Source organism: Sinocyclocheilus rhinocerous, unplaced genomic scaffold (genome assembly GCF_001515625.1).
Source record: "Sinocyclocheilus rhinocerous isolate Xijiao unplaced genomic scaffold, SAMN03320098_v1.1 scaffold360, whole genome shotgun sequence".
NCBI classification, from domain to species: domain Eukaryota; kingdom Metazoa; phylum Chordata; class Actinopteri; order Cypriniformes; family Cyprinidae; genus Sinocyclocheilus; species Sinocyclocheilus rhinocerous.
Genome location: NW_015653490.1, coordinates 191,948 through 217,335, shown reverse-complemented (window position 1 = coordinate 217,335; position 25,388 = coordinate 191,948). Strand labels below are relative to the sequence as shown.

General features: G+C 36.2%; 1 protein-coding gene across 18 annotated transcripts in view; it reads left to right on the top strand.

Moving 5' to 3' along the window:
* LOC107716405 (phospholipid-transporting ATPase IB-like) overlaps window positions 1-25,388 on the top strand; it is a 61,774-nt gene that overhangs the window by 1,933 nt on the left and 34,453 nt on the right. For 4 of the 18 annotated variants that reach the window (XR_001637207.1, XR_001637208.1, XM_016522825.1 and 1 more), the window contains exons 2-23: window positions 2,219-2,320; window positions 12,282-12,459; window positions 15,659-15,758; window positions 16,653-16,751; window positions 16,909-16,954; window positions 17,743-17,783; window positions 18,069-18,142; window positions 18,340-18,409; window positions 18,494-18,621; window positions 18,710-18,821; window positions 19,591-19,759; window positions 19,948-20,075; window positions 20,223-20,300; window positions 20,389-20,477; window positions 20,630-20,674; window positions 20,790-20,865; window positions 20,975-21,080; window positions 21,967-22,049; window positions 22,146-22,195; window positions 22,296-22,365; window positions 22,631-22,715; window positions 22,808-22,947. Coding sequence is in view for 16 of the 18 variants with exons in the window: in XM_016522825.1 (XP_016378311.1) it covers window positions 2,219-2,320; window positions 12,282-12,459; window positions 15,659-15,758; window positions 16,653-16,751; window positions 16,909-16,954; window positions 17,743-17,783; window positions 18,069-18,142; window positions 18,340-18,409; window positions 18,494-18,621; window positions 18,710-18,821; window positions 19,591-19,759; window positions 19,948-20,075; window positions 20,223-20,300; window positions 20,389-20,477; window positions 20,630-20,674; window positions 20,790-20,865; window positions 20,975-21,080; window positions 21,967-22,049; window positions 22,146-22,195; window positions 22,296-22,365; window positions 22,631-22,715; window positions 22,808-22,947 (2,069 nt within the window). In the remaining 2 variants the exon portion in view is untranslated. The other 14 variants (XM_016522826.1, XM_016522840.1, XM_016522829.1 and 11 more) reach the window with 14 other exon arrangements.

Genomic DNA, 25,388 nt, shown 5'->3' with positions numbered 1-25,388 from the left:
ATATACACTGAAAAAAATGTTGGGTTCACTTTGAAACAATTTTCGCTTAGAAATTGGAAGTAAATGTCACAAATAGCTAGATATAGAAACTAAGAAACTGAAGTAACTGTGAAACAAAAACTGAAAGCAACTGAAAGTGCCAAAGACTGAAAGCATAGAGTGTAAGCTTACAAAGGCATGCAATATATGACTAAAATCAAAATATCCACTTGATATTTGTAAGAATTTGTTGTTGATTTTAACATTGAGATCTGTTTAATGCAATAAAGCATTGCTTTCCAAATCCTAACAATGTAGGTTTGAAATCTAAAGACTGCAAACCACTGAAAGAAAATCACTTACTGCATCGCTGCAGTCTTTTAAAGGCTCTGTTCTGAATGGAAATGAGCCATGAGACATTTATTATTATTACAAATCTTAGTAAAAGCTTATATATCATTCTCCAGTGGGCTGCCTGTTGGGTTTCATAGTACTTAATGCACCAAACAGGGGCCAAGAATACATCGCAAATACACGGCTCTTGAGATTTGAACGCTGGTGGCAGGTTTGAGAGATTGCGGAGTGTTTTGGCAGCAGGTCTGTTCCAGCATGTGTTTAATCGGCAGGTCTTTGTGGGGTGATGACACCGAGGGTGGAGTCTTTTTGACAGACTGACACAAATGCATTGTGGATTACACTGAAGGTTTGTTCGCAGCGTCTGTTTGGCCTGCTCTGACCCAGCATGTTCCAGAATTAACATGCAGGAGCCATATTGTTGGTAACCCCATTTGTAATTCCGTGAAACATGTGACTTATCAGTTCTGCTCATGTTAAGAGATGACTGACAGATGTTTTCCTTCGAATTTGCTCTACGTATGTTCATGTACAAGTTGGAACAGAAGCAAAATAACATGCATGTCAAATCAAGTGCTTCTAACATGGCGTGATTAGAGTGTGTTGTTGTTTTAACAGTCATTTGACAAAAGATAAGCTTCTGATGTCACGTTTGGGTTACATAATCACAGAACCAATTATGTAATTCATTAAAGGTCCCCGTTTTAGTGATCATCCGTACTGTTCAGCGTTTCTGCGCATCACTTTTAAAGGCCACATGGGGGCAGCAACTGTAAACTCATCACTCATGGTAGGAAACTGATCTATTTTGACTTCTTAAATTACAGAGTGTAAATAAATATTAATATATATATCACATTAAACTGATGGGATGCAGATAAGACAAGGTTTCTGTATTTACATCAAAATATAAACCTGTATATAAATTAAACACACATTATACTTTATTTTAGCATATTTTTCTCTTGTCAGAATGCCAGAAGGAGGGATTACCTTAAAAACACTGTTTAAGGGTTCTACTTCTATAAATGCTTTGTCAAACGATGCTTCTTCTTTTAAAATAATTAAAGGAATAGAACTAATTAAGGTAATTAATGCAAAAGGAATACAATCAGAGCATTCAAAAATTGACTGCTTACATCATTCATTGCTTGAAATACTATAAAAAATGAGCCATTAGGTCACTTAAAGCATCTGAAAAGTTGGTGTTTGTAACTATTCTTCACCTGATTAAAAGAATGTTTTGTAAATTATAGTCATTTGCAGTATACAGATTCATCATTGTGGGAAGATGATAGGAGAAAAATAAATATTAACTCATCATTTAATCTTATATATTAATATTTTATTCGATTTTACTTATTATTTTCTGTTTGCATTAGCAAGTCTGCTTACTCAGATAATAATAAATCCTTCTTGAATTATTCTCATATTAAGCACCACAATAGCCTTTTACTTTTTTTAAAAAATAATACACACAATTATTTTGAATTGAGAGACATTTTAAGGGGAAAGATGGCACACATTTAAAGCATTTCTTTTACATTTCTTGGATCAGAGTGGTTTATCATGTTAGACAGAGAACAATTGACTTGCTTTGTGTTGTAATGTGAGGCATTATTGAACATAAAGGTAATGCATGAAAGCCAGTAAGGTAAAGATAAATCAACAAGTTATCAACAAGAATCTTTTTGACATGTCAGGGGCCCCTTTACACTATAACAAAAGGCTTTCTATTGAGAAAGAGTTCTTTTAAATATTAACGCTTGAGCACCATTTCTCATCCCTAAAAGCACATTTCTAAGAGTGTTTTGCTCTGTGGTCTTACTGACCTGATATCTTGTGTTGTTTTTTTCTTATGGCAACCCTTGTTGGGCTCCTCCAGAACAGTTAGTGTTGACCCCTCTTAGCCAGGACTCCCCCCTCGGGCAGGACCAGCCCATGGGCTCCAACATGTGCTCCCGCCTGGGAGACAGGTTTGAGAAAAGTGAGTGCCCCCCTCAAGCGGACCGCTGCCTCCCGCTACTGCTTGGAGCCTCACAGGTGCATGAAGCCACCCCTTCCTTCAGCCCACACTGCATGGATAGACTAATAAAGCTAACGTTCTCTGCACTTTCATCACAGACATGGCATGCATTAGGGCTGGGTGGTATGACGGTATATATGGCGATGATTTAAAGTGTGTATTGTTAGATTTTAGAATGGTAAAGAAACATGTGTGAAAGAGAAAATATAGAGCGAGAACTGCTTGATGTTAGAGTTATTGAATGCTTGAATGGTCAAATGCACTCACATTTATGTTAAAATATCCATTGAGTAGAGTAGTTTTGTAAACACAGTCGGTTATGTCTAAGTGAATGTAATAAGTTGGGAGAAAATCGTATGTGTATCATTAGATCCATGCGTGAGGTCTTAAAGGAATAGTTCACCCTAAAATGAAAATTTGTTGATAATTTACTCACCCTCAGGCCATTCGAGTTTGTTTCTTCATTCAAACAGATTTGAAGAAATTTAGCATTACATCACTTGCTCACCAGTGGGTCCTCTGCAGTGAATGAAACAGCTGATAAAAACATCACAAAAATCTACAAGTAATCCACACGACTCCAGTACATCAGTTAATGTCTTGTAAAGTGAAAAGCTGTGTGTTTGTAAGAAACAAATCCATCAAGATGTTTTAACTTTAATCTGTTCCATTTAGTGAGCCCATAATCCATAATAACACTTCCTTCTTTGAAAAAGTCGATCCCCTGTTGTCCTCTCGCATCAAAATCCATTGACATATTTGTTTTGATCAATTTTGGACTGTTTTTGCCTTTAAAAGGTGCTTGATCTTTGCATATTTCGCTCCTGATTCAGACAAGACAACTTTTTCCACTGGCAGTGTTATTAGTTAAAGGGGTCCTATTATGCTTTTTCACTTTTTCAACTTTAGTTAGTCTGTAATGTTGCTGTTTGAGCATAAAAAAGATCTGCAAAGTTACAAAGCTCAAAGTCCAATTCAAAAGGAGATATTTTATTTAACAGAAATCACTTTTCAAAAACTACAATGAACGACTCGTTTGGACTACAACGCATATTTTCCGGGATTTGTGATATCACAAATACCGACGAATGGGACGAGACCGGGGAGAGAGGTGTTGTAATAATGTAAAATATGTGAAAAATACAACCTAGTATGAGAGCCTGTTCTAGTACACCCCCAAAACAAAATCAAGACATTGTAAAAAGAGCATAATAAGACCCCTTTAAATGTTAGTTAAAAATGTATTAAAGATGCATTGGTTTCTTACAAACACGCAGCTTTTCTCTTCACAAGATGTTAATTGATGGGCTACATTCATGTTGATTCATTGTGATATTTTTATCAGCTGTTTGGACTCTCATTCTGACGGCTCCCATTTAACTGCAGAGGATCCATTGGTGAGCAAGTGATGTAATGCTAAATTTCTCCAAATCTGTTCCGATGAAGAAACAAACTCATTTTCATCTTGGATGACCTGAGGGTGAGATAATTTTCAGCGAATTTTCATTTTTGGGTGAACTGTTACTTTAAAATGCCAGCAGCCTAATAAACCTGCTGCCGTCTGTCAATAAAGTTAATCAAACAACAAAGGAAAAAGATAAAATAACTCTACAAAAGTTATGCTCTTATGCTCGCTTGCATGGCTTGTGCATGAGGTTGCGGGGTGGCTGACGTGCCTGGTGGTGTAAGTGAACAATCTCACCTGCGCTCTGGGATAAAGCCCGGTCAGGATTAGATACAGGTGAAGTTGCAGAGCTGACAGAAAGAGGATTACCCTCCCTGGTCACTGTGCCTGTAAGAGGCTTTCATTCCTCATTCACCCTTTTCTATCGCCATAGCAGCCCAAGCTGCAAGCGCACCCTTGTTCCCCTTGGGGGCCACCAGGACTTGTGGGTCACCTTGGCAACGGGAACAACATGTCACGCGGAGGGCACAGGAAGTCTAGGCGGGGCTCTGTAGGTAATGGGTTTCCAAACGTCTGGTGGAGCGGCCACACGTGAGCATGTGGGAACTAGGGATGGGCGGATCAAATATTGATACTTCTGATATTGATGTCACATTGAGATGATTGATCCAAATAGACTCGATCCTCATTTAATACCAATGCTTTTATTATTTAATTAGCATGAAAGTTAATATGCATTAGGGAAAAACTTTTTTAGCAGATAGTGTTGCTCATCACCAGAATGCTGAAAAGTCACAGCATTTTCAAAAAATTGATTTTTTTCAACTTTTACTGTTTTTTCATATTTTTTAAAAGTTTGAGTTTTTTTGTTCTGTTCATTTTTCTCCCATATATATTTATTGACATTTAATTTTGGCATTACTAGTAATAAGGAAAACCTGACTTTTATTCTTTAGTTTATTATTTTATTTCACACAAGAAAGGTTTATAATTCTAATAAAAAAAATTATGAAGCTTTTCTAAATTAGTGTCAATGTCATCTCAATATACCTCTAATCAGACTATGATGACTAAATAATTACTTTTTTTAGTCAAATATTTCACACGAACATTAAACAATGTAAAACCAATGACATGTTTAAAAGAACTAATTAAAAATAGTACATTAATAAATCACTAGGTCCACATGTGTGTGAACAGCTTTTTATTGTGAACATTGACCTTGGAAATACTTTTACACAACTTTTTGTATTTTCAAAATTTTAATAAACATACAATTATGCCTTTTACATAGAGTTTTTTGATCATTTAAATTATTTTTCATGACTGAAAAATCAAGGGACCCTGGACAAACAGAGAGAGCAATGTTTGCCATTCACTGTTAATTTTCTATGATATGATATAGGACTTTTAAACAACCATGAATGACATTTTTTCCTGAGAAATTTATATTTATTAGAGGTTTCAGTACCAATAGGGACTGATATTTGCATTTGAATTGAACAAATAACTGGTATCGCCCATCCCTAGTGGGAGACTGTAGCTGTATGCAATTTGCAAATTAAGAGGCTGCTTGAGCATGTAATATTTTCTGTCTTTGGCTTTTTCTGGGTTATCTATATTAGCCTGTTCACTGTCCTCTTGAACCGGTTCCAGTGCCATTGTGTTGGGGTAGCAGAAAATTCTAGACAACAGAGGAATTTGACACCAATTTGAACAGCATGACCACAGTCTGACTAATCAGAGTAGTATAATACAGACGGAGAGATGTGCAGTGATATTGCATGGAATAAGAGAGGCCCGCTGAATGAATGCATGCGGTATAAGAGAATGCGGTGGGTAAAGTGAGCACGGTTACAAAGGCGTAGGGATGAATAATGCAACCAGGGCTATTCATAATTTAAAAGCATGCTACTTTTTAGTGGTGAAAAGCTGGCAGATGGCCAAATGACCACACTGTGCTCAGGGTCAAACTCAGTGATAGGTTCAGACATGACTAATCAGAAGCACATATGTAATTGACATGTTATTTTTTACATGCTTTTAATCATATAAGATAAAATAATACTAAATTTGACTAAAAGTCTTAATTTTTTCTATTTATATTAAATATATATTTATATTGTATATTTATAATACACTTTATATGCATAATCATGTGGTGAGAGCTGTGTATAAACAAATGCCCACAAACATCAATAAACTGGAGCAACGTTGTAAAGAAGAGTGGGCCAGAATTCCTCCAGAACGATGTGAGAGACTGATAAAGTCATACAGAAAATGATTACTTCAAGTTATTGCTGCTAAAAGTGGATCTACAGGCAAGTGAATCATAGGGTGTCCTAACTTTGTCACACATAGCTTTTCCATCTTGGCTTTATTTTTGTTAAAGAGCAGGTCATATGGTATTTTAAAGTGTCCTAATATTGTGTTGGAGTCCCCTACAACAGGTTTAAATGCATCTAAGGTCAGAAAACATTGTAATTTTCTCAGTAAAAACATAAAAAATCTTACTGTTCAAAAACTTTTGACTGGTAGTGTACATTTGTATGAAATATAGGTTTATTAAATCTAGTGTATTTAAGTCATTTTAAGATAAACAACATTCTTTGCTAACAAATTGAAATGAGGTGAATGTTTTCAACAAGGTGAAGAAGTGACACGTAAGAAAAAGTAAGGGGGGGGCAGAGATATTGGGGAAATTGACTAAGAATGACGGCCCCAGACTAAGGATTTAGACCTTTATTTTATGTGATAGTGCACTAGAGAACGTCCACTATGGTTTCGGACACCACTAAAAATGGCTGTTCCCTCAAATAGTGCCCTATTTAAGGGTATAGGGGGCGATTTCGGACACAGCCAATATCTTTATTTATCATGCACTTTTTTGATTAACAACTTTTACAGATTGTTTTCATTTAAGGATAGCTACCTTATAAACTGCAAAAGAGATTTTTCAAAAACCCATATGGCCTGCTCTTTAATCAAATAATGACACGGTATGATATGTCATGTGATATTGTTCATCTGAGGTAGAGGACTGTTTTTTTAGTCCCGCTCCCGCAAGGTTCTATTCCGCACCCACCCGCTCCCGCTATATATTCACTCTTTGTTCACCCGCTGTCCGCTTAGAATAATTTTCTTCCCGACCCGACTGTTCCCGCTAAATTTAGATCTCGTTTTCAGAATCTCACATTTACTACTGAAAACATTTACTCACCCGCTACTGAAAGAAAGCGAGATAGGCTGACAAATAAAAGTGTAGTGTATTTTATTCGTCTTGTCAAGAGTCTTGAATTTATTGACTTTGACTTGAATTTATATGAATAATCTTAAAACACAAAATTCGTTTAATATTTTATGCAACACAGTAGGAAAAAAGAGAAAATAAAAATGTACAAAAATTGCACAGACCACGCAAATAAAACGCGTGACGTTTAAAGCATGCGTGCAGCGCGTGCATAACAGTCCTGAGTGCAAGCTGTACCTGTGGTCAATAAGAATAAAGCGCAGATATGCTGTTCTAAATGGACGTCGGGAACGGGATATTGTTAGACCGCTCGCTCCTGTTTAAATTACACCAGAGTTACCGACCGCTACCGCGTTTTATTCGGGAATTTAATCCCGCGGCGCAAAAAATCCGGTCGGGACCCACAGGAATGCAGACCTCTAATCTGAGGCTTTATTTCCAAATTTTAAGACTTTTCAAGAACCAGATAATTTTTTATTTTCTCCTGATACAGAATACCATGGAATTCGATAGGGTGTCCTAACTTTTTCACATTAGTTTATATTAGGGGTATAACGCAGTACACAGAAATGATGGTTTGGTATGTACCTCCAATTTAAAGGCACGGTTCAGTACGTTTTCGGTATAGCAGGGGAAAAAAACTAATCTTAAAACTGCTTATTTTTTCTTTTTCATTAACCAGTGGATTACTGAACAAATTGTGGCTCTTTCTTTAAATAAATTACATTATTCAAATTTTCTTAAAGGGATAGTTCACTGTGACATCAGGGGTTCAACCGTAATTTTACGAAGCTATGAGAATACTTTTTGTATGCAAAGAAAACAAAACTAACGACTTTATTCAACAATTCGCCTTTTCCGCGTCACTCTAACGCTATTTTGGAGAGTATCCACTGAACGCAAACAGTGTACGCTGTTCTGTGTCAGCTGCGCCACACAGATACGTTTTCTACGTTTATTTATGCTTTGATTTGAACGAAAACAACGTATCCGTGTGGTGCGTGTTAATTCCTGGATCGTTGAATTTGTGGATCGTGTTAATTACATTGCTGTCTATGGGAGGGACAGAGAGCTCTCAGAATGCATCAAAAATATTTTAATTTGTGTTCCGAAGATGAACGAAGGTCTTACGGGTTTAGAACGACATGAGGGACATGAGGAATTAATGACAGAATTTTCATTTTTGGGTGCACTAACCCTTTAAGAATGAAAAATCTACAGTATCTCACCTATAATGTAGTAAAGGGAGCCCCATTACTTGCACATTACTATAATATTAAGGTACAATTAACAGTATAGACCAAACTATTAAATTCAATGGCCATTTATTTTTAGATAATCAACACTCAAATAAATAATTGTATGCAAATATGTAAATTGCACATAGGGTTGCAAAGGGACAGAAAATTTCTGGTAAATTACTGGAAACTTACCATGATTTTTTATGGAAACTTTCAGATATTTTCCACCTCTTTGCAACCCTAACTGCACTTAAGGCGATTTTTACATTAACCTTTAAATATAACCTTTATATATTTCATTTAGCAATATTTCGATTTATATTGTTAATTTATTGCTATGAAGATTTTAAAAAAGGTTTTAGGGTGTTAGGATATTTTTAAATTAATTTTGGAAATCAAATTTTCAACCATGTTTTGAGCTGAAATGTTGTGCAGTTGTTGACAGTGTTTAGGTGTGATTTATATGCTGCTCACACAAAAACGGAACATCTTTCTTGGTCTTTATCTGAGGGCAAAAGTCAGTGTAGCACTCAACTTCCCAGCTTTATCAGCACATGTTGGGCAACTTGTGAATTGAGTGCTTGTTAATAGTCTTAACCAGAGCCATGTGTGTCCATTATGAAAGGTTTGTCATGTATCTGTCCAGTCAATGTACTGCACATAGTTTACCAGTATGTTGCTGATTTTACAGTTCTGTGATGTTAATCGGGCACAAAGTGTCTGCCGGTCTGGCCATTAAGATTGAATGGCTGAGGTTGGGACTGGAAGAATAAGTAGTGGAAAGAGAAAATGAAAGAGTTGGAGGAAGATAGTGATCGTTCAGAGCAGGATATGAGATGCACGATGAAAAGTGTGTCATATGTGATTCTTTGGCCCTAGTCTGAGGAACTCTCATGAACTTCTGGTTCACATTGATTTGTATATTTATTTAGTGAGGCAGATCTGGAAACATGACAGGTGTTTACAGCAGTGGTTCTCAGTAGGTTGCCATGCAGTCTGTTTTTATAGATGGGAAAATATAATGGTAAATGAAAATAACAAGATAAGCGTGCATAGTTAGGATAATAAAATGAATATGCTTATTAAAAATTAGTAGTAAAATGTTTCCAATTCATTTTTTCAATGTTACAGGCTGTGCGTCAAACATGTTCAAACTATTTTAGAGCAAAAACTTGTGAATAATAATAACACAATATTGTATTAAAGTCTGCATATTGCTGGATCTATGCAATTAATTGCATGTATGTATCTCAATGTTTGATTTTAAGTTTTGTATAATAAATGCTACTTGATGTAAAATCTGGGTCCTGATGCAGAACCATTTGAGTGCCACTAGTTTAAACTACACCCACTAGCTCATTGCTGTTGTTCATGCTACAATTAAGTCTGAAGGTGCCCAGAGTCACCTTGAAAGATACATTAGCCATAAAAACACATTTAAGAGCCAGTGTCTTCAGCACTAAAATATATGACACCATACATAATTACAAGTTAACACAGTTCTCAGTTAGTGGCAAGTTATCAGTGGTCAAGCTGGCCTTTGACACCAAAGAGATGAGTGCTTGCTACATTTACACCCTGCTCCTCATAACTTAAGATCATGTTGTTAGAAGGAAGAGAACTTTTCAGAGTGCAGTGTCAGAAAGCAGATAGATCTCATGGAAACATAGCCCTTAGTATGATCACGTCTGCAAGTTTTAGCTGATTCATCTGGTTTGTGGTTTTGCAGTACTGACTAGCAGATAAATTGTTAGATATGGTGCAAGAGACAGCATGGTTGTGGCTAGATAAAAAGTCTAGAAACATTCTCAAGCAGCAAGCGCACATTTTGTGAGAGTTTGTGGGAAGAAAGTTTATTGTCATTGACCCAGTATGGTCGGTCTGTCTGTCTGTCTGTCAAAAATGTCAAATATGTGTTTAACCTTTAGAGAAGGATGTACTTTATAGATAAAAGCCATACATTTTTATAGTACTTCCTTCTTACCTTTACTGCGAGTTAAACTATTTTTTTTTTACATTTTTAAAAGGAAACATTATATTTTCGACTTTGCTTAAACAACATTTTCTATAATAGATCTGTCACGAGGTTTAATATCGTTTGGCTGATGGCTTGCATTTTTTCCATCCATAAACCCCACAATATTCAGATCATGGTCAATAATGTGTTTTTCAATGGCATATTCTGTAACCTTTACATTTGTTGCCCGATCCACATTTACTTGCATATTTGGCTACAGCCTTATGAAAATAATACAAGAACCATCTAATTGTGTGGATCACAAAATGAAAAGTGTTTTTTTTTTTTTTTAAACCTTCCTAATTATTTTGTTAACCTCAAAAGCTGGGAGTCAAACCTTTTGAAACGTTATGGTATTTTAGTGCAAAATCTGGCTAATTATAATGCAATATGTGGCCCAGTGCATATTAATAATTAATTAATCCCACAATATTCACATCAGTGGTCAATAGTTTTCAATGGCAAATTCTTTGACCGTTATTTGTTCCCCCATTCACATTTGCCTTAACCATTTAAATCTTCCTAATGGCTTAAAATTTACCATCTGACCTTCAAACACCAACTCTTTGAGAAACATACATGTGGCCTCAGGTAGAGTTTCCATCGTAGAAACAAGGAGGAGCAAATGAACAGGAAGCGACTTCTTGCCGGTCGGTGAGCAGCACGTTTAGTGCGTTTTGATCTATGATTGTGGAGACGGACATCTGTGGCCCTCGAGCAGTGCCTGCGCCTTTAAATGTAAGGCTTTTGTGTTGTGTGACTGCGGGGAACGGTGTAGTTAGACGCGGACACAGAGCGCGCGTTGTCCGAAGGGAAACCATCGTCTGTTGCAGAAAAGACAGCGGAGTGGAGTCTTATTAAAACGTCCACAGATTGCCCGAGACGGCCCAAATGACACGGTGGGAGAGGGTTTGGGGCTTGTCTATTAGAGAGGCTTACTGGAATGGGAGAAGTGACGCGAGTAGTCCATCTCTCCACACCCGCTTTCGATCATGCAGCAGCTGGGTAAACTCTCCTGTCACATACAGACAGAGCTGTTATTTACCGAGCGTACATTATTTATTACGTGCGGAAAAGCATCATTTGGCGATCGTCTGCGATGCGGCAACATTTGAGAGGGAATCGTAGTAAGCGGCTGTGTCTCAAAACACCCCACGCGACGCGACGCAATCGCTACACTGGACGCATAGAAGCCATACGTCATCGCAGAACGTTGAACTCACGGACCAATCAGCTGTAAGCTCGAGACTACTCATGAATAAATAACTTGATTTATGTTGATTTATTTAAATAATTTTAGTTCATTTAAATTTTAAATATCATTTAAATCAATTTATGTACGTTTTAATTATGTACTATTATAACTGCATATACACATAAGAAATAAAATAAGAATTTTATATAAATTATTCATTCAGACGGCGAAAATGAGTAGCTCTGCAGCGCGTCAAAGACAAAAACCGTCGACGCGACGCAAAGGACGCTTTCAGCGAATTGATTATAATGGTAGAGATTTATTTTTAACGCGTCGTGACTCTCCGACATGTATGGATGTTGGAATCAGGTGCGGATGATGCCTAAAATGCTGTCTAGGTAGGAAGCTCGCTATGTTTTGAGACACAGCCATTGTCTCATTGCTTTTCGTTTCAGCGCATCGCGAATACACAGGTGTTTCCACGGAATAAAGCAGCTTTTATAAAGATAAACAAATGCACAAGGTTTCCTACAAAGGTGTTTGCTGCGCCATTGTGCTCCCATCAGCACATTCTATACAGGGGGTCCCGTGGGCGTCGCGCGTATGCTGTATTGGTGACGGAGCTTTTGCTCGTGGATGATGAGGATGATGAGGAGGAGGATGGGGGAATGAAAGGGACGGGGAGGGCGGTGCACCGAGGGAAACGTCATTGGCATCAGCGCAGTAGTAGTGTTAGTGGCCAGCGCACTGAACTGTAAACCACATTTCTATGTCTCTTCTTCCTCCTGTCTTCTTCCACGCGCACTCACGCTAGCTTCGCCTCTCTCCCATCACTCGAACGGTGCAGGACCCGCGTGCTCCGCCGCCGGCTACCGCAAGGCAGAGGATGAGATGTCCGGAACCACATCACAGGCGGACCCGATAGATGCCACAGCGCGGACCGTGCTGCTCAACCGAGCCCAGACCACCAAATTTTGTGACAACCATGTCAGGTGAGTTCATTCGGGTCTTTATTGAAAATGTTACAGTGCCCTTTGATTTATTCACGCTTGTTTTATTGTATTTGTTGCTGTAAGTGTGAGTGAACATGATTAGGTCTAGTTATTAATATGATTGTGGTCTCTTTAATGTAGCAATCTTTAACATAAAAGCATGGTAAAGATGCTGCAAACAGTTGTATCTTTGTTGCAGTGGTGTATGGTGGTCTTCTCAAATGAGAATGAAAAACTCTCTTTGTTGTGTTTTAGTGTAGAATAAATGCAATGGAAATGCATATACGCATTTAACTTGCATTATCAGCAAGAAAACGATATTGTAATATTTTGCTCACAGTTTTTTATTTACACTACCCTTCAAATGTTTGGGGTCAGTAAGATGTTTTAATGTGTTTGAAAGAAGTTTTATATGTTTACCATGGCTGCAAATATATAGTAAGATTGTAAAATAATATTACAATCTAAAATAACTCTTTTCTGTTTTAATAAATTTTAAAATGTCAGTTGTTCCTGTGATGGCAAAGCTGAAAGCAGTGTCCCGATCCTTCAGAAATTATTCTAATATGCTGATTTCTCAATATATATTTTATATTATGAATTTCATATTATTATTACTATTATCAACGTTGAAAATGATTATGCTGCTTAATAGTTTTGTGGAAACTTTGATATATTTTGTTCAGTATTCTTTGATTTATATAAAGTTAAAAAAGACAATTTAATATATCCTTGCTTGAATGTATTAAAAAAGTTATTGACCCCAAATTTTTAACAAGAAGTTTCAAGTTTCTGTTTATGTGAACTTTTATTTTATTTATTTGTCCATTTAATTTGCTTAAGAGTCTCATCAATATGCATCGCATTGCATCGAAAATATCAACTAAAATAATGCACTAACAAGAATATTTTGTGTATCTTTAATTATTAACAGTTTAAGAAAGAAGGGCAATATCTCATTCATAGAGTGATCAGCCAGTCACAGAGATGCGAAGGCTCCTCCCGTCTTTCCTATATTTCCTTCACTCAATTTTTTTTGTGTTCACCTGTTATACTTGATATGTGGGGGCGTGTTAGAACGAGCCGTTTTAGGGGGGCGTGGCAGAGTCTTAACTTTGATAAAGAATATCTCTTTGGTTTTGAGACTTTAGTCTTTGCAACTTCAGGGATCTTATCTATGCACAATCAGCTTGTAACACTCCAAAGAGAAAGGAAAACTTGAAATCGCATCATATGACCCCTTTAAATTAAACACATTGTATTTGATGCCTCACCAACAATGCAGCTGTTCCAACATTTCATGATCCAGCACAAAAAAAATCATCTTATTAACTCCTAATGCTATGAGATTGATTGTAAAAATGCTTTAATCAAGTTAAGATTTTCCCTCAGGGAATTTACATGCTAAATGTATGCAACATTGAACGCAAATCCGAATAGCTCCCATCAAGTGAAGTACTTCAGAGATTTCCTGCGAGTACACCAAGGTCATGTTCCGGGCCGTGCTTGGCTAGAGTTCATCTGCAGTTCCAGAACAAAAAGTCTTTTGGTCTCCAAAGTGCCCAAGTCCTCCAAAGGTTTTTTTTTTTTTTTATCTTTTGAATGGCTATTATATCAGTTTGATTCGTTTCGTATGCAGTGAAGTTCTGCTTGATGAAAAAATTTCACTTTTTGAAACTTTATGAAGATGATTTGTGTTATGTATATGATCAGTAGTTGTTACAAAAGCTCGATATCCCAGATCGCTTTCATATTAGTGCCACAATATGGAAGCTCATACAAAATCAGCCTCTCAGTACCGAAACACTCACCCACACACACTTCATCGATCCGCCAGTATATTCTAAAGATTCGATTCTGCTCTAAAAGGCTCTATTTTGGTTCCTGTAACAACATTAAGGTGGGCCTAGAAAACCGTAGCCGTTTTGTCATTGGCTAATTTCAGATCAGACGGAGCTCTGACCTTTTCAGCTCATCAGCTTCTCAGCATATAATGTCTGCGTGGCTGCAGCAGTGGAAATTTTCATAACAATTGTTCAGATCACTCTCTTATTCCTCGATCTTCATGTTTTATTTACAACCGGTTTCTGCTTCCCATTGCATTGGCCTCCATTGGTCAGCTGTCAGTCAGAAAGTAACCAGACCAGCAAATCCAGCAGTGCAATCATCCATATCAGTCTTTTAGGGTAACCCCAGGTACTACACATCATGGTGACGGCAGTGTGGGTTGGACCGCTGAATGTTAATGAAGGGGATCGTATGAATGCTCTCAGCCACTCTTTGATGTCAACGATAGCCTGCCGTACTTCCAGGTCAGCTACCGAGCTGCTGTTTGAGGCCACAGTGTGGGTTACACGGGGTGTGTTAGGCTGTGAACTCATTGCCGATGAGCCCAAGAAGGGTGTCGTGTTTACAGAAGACTGCCCTCACATAAGTACACATGCTGTAGTATAGAAACATGCTTACACTCTTAAAAATAAAGCTCCTTTATTGGCATATATGGTTCCATGAAGAACATTTAACATCAATATAACCTTTCCATTGCACAAATGGCTTTTTTATAGTGGGAAAAGTTGTTTAGATTATTAAAATGTTCTTCAATTGTTCCCTGAAAGGTTCTTTGTGGAACCCAAAATGGTTCTTCTATGGCATCTCTGTGGAAACCCTCTTTATTTTTAAGAGTGTACGATTGGATATACAGTATACAAAATGTGCTTCCAGATGCAGATATAAACACACACCCACACAAACAGATACTGACTCATGTTTAGATTTAGATGGACAACCTTGGTACAGAGGCAAATTTGTAGTCCTAGAGGTTATTTTTAGGCATTCTTAACAGCTATTTTAATAACTGTAAAACATTTACTGCCGCAATCAGCTATTCAAGAGCTACTTAGGAGTTCAATCAATACTGATAATTGACAGACACGGTGAGAAACATCCATCCTAACTGCCCAGACACTTATTTTGGGATTGTTTATCTAAATTTAATGCAGTGGGCAGTGAAGTGTCAGGCATTCGTGAAAGCAGGTAGATGTTGGCTTGTATCAAAACACTTACGAATGCTTTTTTTTTTTTTTTTTTCAGAAGCCTGAGTGGAGCTAATTCTAAATTAGTGCTGTTATGGCCCTGGCTGTATAGCTTAAAAATAGTTTGATAGTTTAAACACTGTCGATTTTCCCTTTTTCCCATCTAGCACGGCTAAATACGGGATCCTTACCTTCCTGCCGCGGTTCCTGTACGAACAGATCAGGCGAGCGGCTAATGCTTTCTTTCTCTTCATCGCTCTTATGCAGGTATGACACTTGGCACGCTGTCCGAACTGCTTCTGCTTTGTCTTGAGGACCTCATAGTACAAAATGTATTGGTTGTGGTGATTTCTTTCAAAAGGGAACTCCGAGGTGCTATACTGATTATGCTGACCATGTGACTTTTTCGGTTACTTGCCAACATGTCCATTTGTGTATTATATCCATTTTTGGAAGTGGTCCACTATTTCACTCTCATCCACTACGAGTCGCTATGCAATCTCAATAACGGCCGCCATGTGATCCAACCTGTTAGGCCGGTATTTCATGAAAACGAGTGAGCAAAAAAAAGTTAAATGGCTAAAAGGTTTCTTCAGTGTGTCATGTTATTTACTCATTACAGTGCTTTGCAAGGCAGCACTGTATTGATATTCCTCAAAAATTCTGGCTAAGCAGTTTGTTCTGAAGTGGTGAACTTCTATGATGGATTCAGCCTTTGTTTTGTGTGCTTATATTATAGATTTATATTTAATAACTTCATTATTTTTATGATGTTTACAAGGATAGTTTACCTAAAATGTTAAATTCTGTCATCGTTTATTCACCCTCATGTCATTTAAAGTCAGTATGACTTTTTTTTTTCTTCACAAAATAAGATATTTTTTATAAACTTATTTTTTTTCCAACTTTTTTTTTTCATATGCCAACAAATGAAGGTGACTTGGAGCTTTTTGCTTCAAAAACAGTGCTAAAGTTATCATAAAAATAGTCCATACGACTGGTACGCTATATTCCAAATCTTGTGAAGTCAGATTAGGATTCTGTTTTTTTTCTGCCTAAACTTGTTTTAAAATAGACATAGGACTTTTCCAAAGCATGTTGTTTTACCACAAATGTAAAGTACTTCATATTATGTTTATCTGTGTGCATTTTCAAATTCAGCAAATCCCTGATGTCTCACCGACGGGTCGCTACACAACGCTGGTGCCCCTTATCTTTATTCTGACAGTGGCTGGGATCAAGGAGATCATTGAGGATTATGTGAGTATTCTGCTGAATGGAGCACTGAATTACTGTTAAACTGTCCAGACTATGTTTTGCCAACACTGGATAAGTGCATTGTGCCATTGTCTTAAATGCAGTTGATATTTTTCCGATGAATATTGCTGATGAGTTGTCACGTGTTGTGTTCTTGCAGAAAAGACATAAAGCAGACAATACTGTGAACAAGAAAAAGACAACAGGTTGAGTATTACTAATCATATCTGTGTAACAGGGTCAGAAATGAACTAGGACAACCAGAAGTAACAAAAATGACCTAAAAATTGAGACCAAGATGTGCTTTTATCTGTTATCTAAGATTTGATATATTTCAAAATACTCTATTAGGCCTATCAAGTTATGGGTTTAGTGCTTTTGCAGTCATGGTAGTGACCTGTTAAATATGTAGCGAATATGGTTTTTTATTAAAGCTCTGACAACATCATGATGTACATTCAACGATCCTCCTATATTAAAAAAAAATCTTTTGATGAATATTTAAAATATTGTTACTTTTAGCGTACACTGGCTCTTTAAAAACACTAATTATTTAAAAAATTTTAATGTAATATTTAGCAATGTCAAAATGTATATTTAATTTTAATGTTTACTATGCAAAATTCACCTCAGCATTTCAATAATGTTTAAAAATATATATATATATATTTTTTACAATGCAGTAGAGTATAGAATTTTTATATATTCTGTTTATCAGTTTTCTGCCACAACTACAACAAAAAATTATTATTGGCTTTTTGTTATTGGTAAGAATTGTAATATCAGTGTATCCCTATGATTCATAAGATTTATTTATTTATTTAGATGGTTAGAAAAAATATGCCCTCATTAAGGTAAAAATGTCCCTGAAAATCTTTTTTAGGGGCAAATATTGCCTCTTAATAAAACGTATATTTAGTTGATATTTATTCATGTTATATATTGTTTATATATTCATAAGTGGAGTTTTTCTGATAATGTCATTGTTTTTCAGTTCTGCGTAACGGAGCATGGCAAACCATCATATGGAAGCAGGTAACCCTATCTTTCTCTTTCTTTCCGCATCCGCATCTTTTTTTCTTACTCTATTCCTCTGTTTCCCCTCCTTTCTGTCAATGATGCTTTCATTTCTGTCCTGTAGTTTTTATGGTAACACCTGCTTTTTTCAGTTCACCTCTCACTGCATTTTTTTTACTTTCTCTTTTTGATTTTGTACATCCTGCTGTGTGTTGCTTCTCCTTTCTTTGTTTCAAGCACTGTGGTCTCTTAATCTCATTTTCTCCTTCCTCATGCTGTTGCAATGCTGCACCTGCCCACTAGGTGGCAGTGGGAGACATGGTCAAGGTGACCAATGGGCAGCATCTTCCGGCTGACATGGTCATAGTGTCCTCCAGGTCAGCACCGCAGTGTGTTTGTGTGTGTATCCGTGAGGTTTGTCATCCTGTGTTTGTACTAGTGTGATTTATAGCAGTGAAAAATAAAATACATGTCATTTTGGGAATGTGTTTCAGGAAAATATATATATATGCGTGTTATTTATGTTTTTGTGCAGCTGTTTTGTGTTCACCATCTGCTGCTGTTTTTCTCACAGTGAGCCTCAGGCGATGTGCTATACTGAAACATCCAACTTAGATGGTGAGACCAACCTAAAGATCCGACAGGTACGTATTACATATAAATCTAATATGTATATAATGTGTTTTAAGAGTATAACATGCTTGTTGTTTGTTAAATGTGTGTTTCAGGGTCTCTCTCTCACAGCTAGTTTTCAGTCTCTGGAGGAACTGATGGCTTTGTCTGGTCGTCTTGAATGTGAGGGGCCAAACAGACACTTGTATGACTTCACTGGAACACTGCGCTTAGACAACCACAAGTACGTCAACTTGCTATTAATGAGAAATTAAAATATAACTTGCATACACACACACACTACATTCAGTCGTCATGTGCTTGTATTACAGCCCAGCTCCACTTGGGCCGGACCAAGTGTTGTTACGAGGAGCCCAGCTCAGGAACACGCAGTGGGTTGTGGGAATTGTAGTTTACACTGGACATGATTCAAAGCTCATGCAGGTAAGTGTGATCTCATAAAAGCTGGATGTGGACCAGAGCTGGCACAGTTTAAAAATAATTTTATTTATATAATATAAATAATTAAATGTATAGAATAATATGCTAAATTTAAAGGAATATTACCTTGGCTACTTACTGTATCATATGTATTATTATTATTATTATTATTAAAAATAATAATAATTAAAGCTAAACAGAAATATAAAAACTAATAAAAAATTACAGAAACAGAATAAAACAATCTAAAATTTTAATAAAAACTGAAAATATCAAATTAAAAGCTAACTCAAAATATTAATAAATACTGTAATAATTGATTAAAAATATAATATATATAACAGTAAAATAACACTGATGTGGACAGTTATTAGTATTATTTGAAGGAAATGCTATGAAAATACCATAGAGATAAATGTTGTAACCATTCAGGTGGTTTTAAAGATGCAGTCATCTGAAAGTACTGAGGCTACACTTTCCTAATTCCTTTTTTAAATGAAAACATATTCATGGAGTCATTATAGATGTAAATAGTAATATGCATCTACATTACCATTTAAAGTTTTGTGGTCGGTAAGATTTAAAACGTTTTTAAAAGAAGTCTGTTATGCTGACCAAGGCTGCATTTATTTTATTTTATTTTATTTTATTTTTTTATTATTTTTTTTTATTATTTATTTATTTATTTTTAAAATCCTACTGACCCCAAATTTGAACAGTAGTGTGTGTTCAAGTTGTTTTTTAGCATTAATATAATGTTTCCATCCTGCAGAATTCCACTAAAGCTCCACTGAAGCGCTCTAATGTGGAGCGTGTGACAAACATGCAGATCCTGGTTCTGTTCGGGATTCTCCTGGTCATGGCGCTGGTCAGCTCCATCGGTGCCGCCATATGGAACAAACAGCACACAGATGAGGCTTGCTGGTACCTTTCTCGTGCAGGTGAAACTTACAGGGAAACCTACATTGCCCTTTCAGATATGGATTTAGAATATTTATTGTACCTTTTCACTTAATAACACTTACTAAGACAAAAAAAAATACTTTTGTTAATTTTTTGCATATGTTAGTCTTTATAATAAAATAAGCTATGTGGTTATAATATATAAAATATGTGGTTGTGTATCCAGGTGACATCTCTCTGAACTTCTGGTACAATCTGCTAACCTTCATCATCCTCTATAACAACCTGATTCCCATCAGCCTCCTGGTCACGCTAGAAGTGGTCAAATTCACACAGGCTCTCTTCATCAACTGGGTAAAATAATAATAAATAATAATCACCAGTTTCATTTTTTTTATCAATTGATCACAGTGTTAAAATACAGTATTTTTTGCCAAAACCATGAGCACAGAACTCTGATTCTCTGTGAATAAGTGCTTTGTTCTTCATGCATGCTTACAGGATGTTGAGATGTATTACGCAGAGACAGACACTCCCGCTATGGCCCGAACGTCCAATCTGAATGAAGAACTCGGCCAAGTGAGGAGAAGCTCCTCCCATTAACTTTTACAAATGTTTATGTACCTCAACTCCAGTACATCTCATTCACTGTCTCTTTCTGTTTCAGGTCAAATATCTATTTTCAGACAAGACCGGCACTCTCACCTGCAACATCATGCACTTTAAGAAGTGCACGATAGCTGGAATTACATACGGGTAATTGTAGTGTTCCTTTGCTTTCGTCCATCAATACACTCACATTATCTTTGTACTTTGCATTGTCATTCTGGCTCTATTAGTGTGCATTGATCTGTTACTTTTTGTTTATATTTGTGTGAGTGGCCACTGATCTATAATGCTGTCTCCAGGCATTTCCCAGACCTGGACTGCGATCGATCCATGGAGGACTTCAGGTCAGATGCCGCTGATTCTATCTCTGTCCTGTACCCTAGCGAATATTACGCAGGTCTAAGAGGATAATGTGCCTTATTACGTTATGTTGTCCATTACATCAAATTTTTTTTGCAGTCACCTTCCCTCTACAAGTCATAATTCCACTGAGTTTGATGATCCTGCTCTTATCCAGAACATTGAGAAGAATCATGTAAGAACTTTATAGCTGTTATTATTCTGTCATAGATTGGATATTAAAACAGTTTCTTGTGAATTATGTATGTTAATAGTTAAAATCTGCTTCTTCCCTTTCTCTATAGCCTACATCCCCACAGATTTGTGAGTTTTTGACCATGATGGCTGTTTGTCATACTGTTGTTCCTGAGCGAGAAGGAAACCAAATTATCTTCCAGGCTTCCTCACCAGGTACCACAACCTTCTTGTTGGTTTCTGAATATTTGAAGCTGCTCCCTCAGTTTGATTTGATTTGAGTTAACCAGTTAATTGTCACACTTAAAACAGTTGTCATATAATTAAAAAATGATATATGGAAAACACATTGACACGATAAACATCACTTTTACTCTTCATTTAATATAAGTTATATGTCATAGTGCTGTGATTCCTAGGCAGGGGATAAACCTAAAAAAAAAAACATTTCACGTCTTCCAATCCTTTTCATGTTTAGCAGTGTAAAGTTTTGCATTTGTGTAAAAAATTAATATAAATATTATATATTACTTATTTAAAGTTTTAAGTAAGAATTCATTTTTAACTTATTTTAAGTAAGAAATGTACTAATATCAATTAATTAATGTAATATTAAATATAAATAATGAATATTAATTTATTTTTATTTTTATGTATACACATACTACCTTTCAAAAGTTTGGAGTCAATAAGGATGCATTAAATTGACAATAAAGTATTTATTTCTAAAATATTTATGATGTAAACAAATGTTTTAAATAAATGCTGTTCTTTTGAACTTTCTATTCATCAAAGTATCCTAGAATAAATGTATCACAGTTTCCACAAAAATATTATGCGACACAACTCTTTCAATACCGGTAATAATAAGAAATGTATCTTGAGCAGCAGTTCCACATATTAAAATGATTTCTGAAGGATCATGTGACACTGAAGACTGGAGTAATGATGCTGAAAATTCAGCTTTGTCTTAACAGGAATAAATTACATTTTAAAATGTAATAACATAGAAAACAGTTATTTTAAACTGTAATAATATTTCATGATATAACCGTTTTTACTGGAGTTTTTAACTGATATTTCCATAATCTGGTGTTTTCAGATGAAGGAGCGCTGGTTAAAGGTGCCAAAAGTCTGGGCTTTGTTTTTACGGCACGGACCCCACATTCAGTCATCATAGAAGCGGTTAGTATGTGTCTTCTTGCCATTAATGATGAACCAAAACTTTTGTATGGTACTTTGTATGGTTAATGTGTACATTTCTTGTGTTTGTTCCTCAAGAGAGGAAATGAGCAGATATATGAGCTTCTTAATGTACTGGAATTTTCCAGGTAGGAACCAGCTGTGAGCTCTCACCACTTCACACATGCTCAGTCACAACATCACAAATACCCAGTACGTTGTGTTTCAATGTCTGTGCCTTTTTTGCAGCAATCGCAAACGGATGTCAGTGATTGTCAGAACACCTACGGGAAAGCTTCGACTTTATTGCAAGGGAGCGGTGCGTGTTACATAAACCACATAATTAGCATAGAGACAGAACGTAAACTACTATTTAAAAGTGTCTGTCAGATCAAAAATACAGTAAAACAGTAATGTTGTAAAATATTATTACAATTTAAAATAACTTCTGTTTTAACATTTAAAAAAAAAAAGTCATTTATTCTTGTGATGACAGCTGATTTTTTTATTTTTTTTTTACTCAGTATGGGTTTGATTTATGGCACAAGCCATTGTAATGTAGTGATGTCATGCATGTATTACAGGACAATGTGATTTTTGAGCGTCTGAATGAGGCGTCACAGTATAATGACCTGACCGTGGCCCATCTGGAGCAGTTTGCCACAGAAGGTGAAGAGTTTCTCAATATGTCAGTGTTTGAAGGTTTAACATTTTATCTTCTCTTTAGATTAACTTTGGTTTGTGTTTGTTTGCATGTGCAGGGCTGCGGACACTTTGTTTCGCATATGTGGACCTCGAGGAGGGGGCGTATCAGGAATGGCTGAAGGAGTACAATCGTGTCAGCACTGTGCTAAAGGACAGAGCACAGAAACTGGAGGAATGCTACGAACTCATAGAGATGGTATGTAATCTATGCCATGCATATCACTATCACATGTAATCAAGGGTTAGGAAAGGGATTGTTCACGGGTCAGTGTGTCTTTACTTTAACCAAACCAGACTTTTACTACAGATCTGGTTCACATAGATGAACCACTTTTTTACACACAGTGTAGATTTGAAAATGGACCTCTTAGATATAACAGTTGTGCTAAAGGATGTATTGTTCAAAAAATTAGAATATCGTGAAAAAGTTTTTTTTTTTTTTTTTTGGTAACTTATTTCAAAAAGTGAAACTTTCATATATTCATTACATATAAAGTAAAACATTTCAAAAGTTTTTTTGTTTTAATTTCGATGATTAGAGCTTACAGCTCATGAAAGTCAAAAATCCAGTATCTCAAAATATTAGAATATTTATATTTGAGTTTCATTTAATGACCATCCCTACAGTACAAATTCCAGGTATCTCTTGTTCTTTGAAACCACAATAATGAGGAAGACTGCTGACTTGGCAATGGTCCCGAAGACAGTCATTGGCACCCTCCACAAAGAGGGTAAGTCGCAGAAGGTCATTACTGAAAGGGGTGACTGTTCACAGAGTGCTGTATCAAAGCATATTAAATGCAAAGTTTGGTCCATTGTGTTTTATCAAGTCCAAAGTCAATGCAGCCGTCTACCAGGAGATTTCAAAGTCAATGCAGCCGTCTACCAGGAGTAAAGGAGCCCCGACCAAGTATTGAGTGCATAAATGAACATACTTTAAAGAACTTGAACCTTTCTGTTTTGCAAATCCTTTTTTTGATTGATCTTAGGAAATATTCTAATATTTTGAGATACTGGATTTTTGACTTTGTCTTGCATAAATCACAAGGTGCATGAGTGAACATAAGTGACAGGCATTTTATGATTCTTACATTATACAGTGTTTGGAAAAACTGGCTGTACAACTCATTCACTATTCACAATATGAATGTCACAAAATTTTCTATATGAGCAAAGAGAGAAAGAAAATAAGTGTATTCAGACCACTTCAGTCAGAATTATGAATTTTGTATATTTGTTACATATTCGTCATATCCCGAATGATGAAAAAACTTGACAGTTCAAACTGGGATGCAAAAACAAAAGTTTATTACAAAGAAATCTGATTTTATATTTTTGATATAAATATTAAATATTGGAAATAATAAATATTTTAATAATATATATATATAATTTTAATTATTTCATAAATGTAATAATTGAATGAATATATTTAAAATATATACTATAAATATTAATATATATAATATGAATGGATATACTCTACCTGAAAAAAACGTATGTACAGTATATCCATTCACAAAACTCTTGAATATTTCTAAAATGATTAATGGCATTATTTACCCCATAAAGTTGTTTCTCAGAAGCACCTATTTGTAGCAACTTAGTATCTTTGATTTAGTATATTAAAAAAAATCTTTAGTGCCTTCTTGTGTAGGAGGGAGCAAATCTGTGTTATGTTCATTATATATGAGAAAGTCTGGTGCCAAGACTAGCATCTTTTGCACATGGCTGTCCTCCAGATGCAGTGCTTTGACTGGTCAACAGGTGGCACTGTAACATTACATTTTCACACTTCTGAACTCAGATTGTGCATAAGGTGGTGCTCTGTTGTTCTCTCATTAACTGTTACAAGCTATAAACTCACTGCCTCCCGGTCAGGTTGGATTACACAGTACTGCAAAACTTCGAAACTACTGATCAGAGATCTGAGCCCCAGGACACAGACGCTGTTATATGGAGCAGTGAAAATCCAGTTTGTTGGGTTTTGTGTGCTTTTCAGGGCTCTGGCCCAGAGTAGTAGTCTGAGGAGGGGTTGGTATACCACAGCGAGGATAATTACCTGCACCAGTCTGCCAAGAGCCCCATAAAACCAAAGTCAACAACACTACTGTGTTACCTCTGCACACACACATAAATACACCAAAAACTCCTCAAATATCTCCCCACATACACATATTCTCACAGAGGGAGAGAGGAATTATTAAAAAGAAGTGGATAAGACACGGTGAAAGATGGAGAGGAGAAGGTGTGAAAGATGTCAAGGTTTTAGGTTGCCTGTATTTACTGAGTTTCTGTGTGTGGCTGTATTTAGTAGTGCTTTCAGCTATGGTTTGAAGTTTTCAAAACATGAATGATACTTCAAATTGTGCAATTTTTGGAGAAGGGTGTGCTATTACTTTGTCAAGAAATCAGGTTTAGAATTTTTGCCAGTGGAGAATAAAATAAGTTTAAAAATCACATAGAATGGCATTAAAGAAGGGGCTCAAATCATATCTAGAGACCAGAATATAATAAAGACATAAGGGTCAATAAAGTAACTTCCTAGTAAACCACACATAACACCCTAGCACCATAATCCAGTTTATTTTCTTAAGTTAGATGACAGGATGCAGAATTATACATTTAAAGTGATCA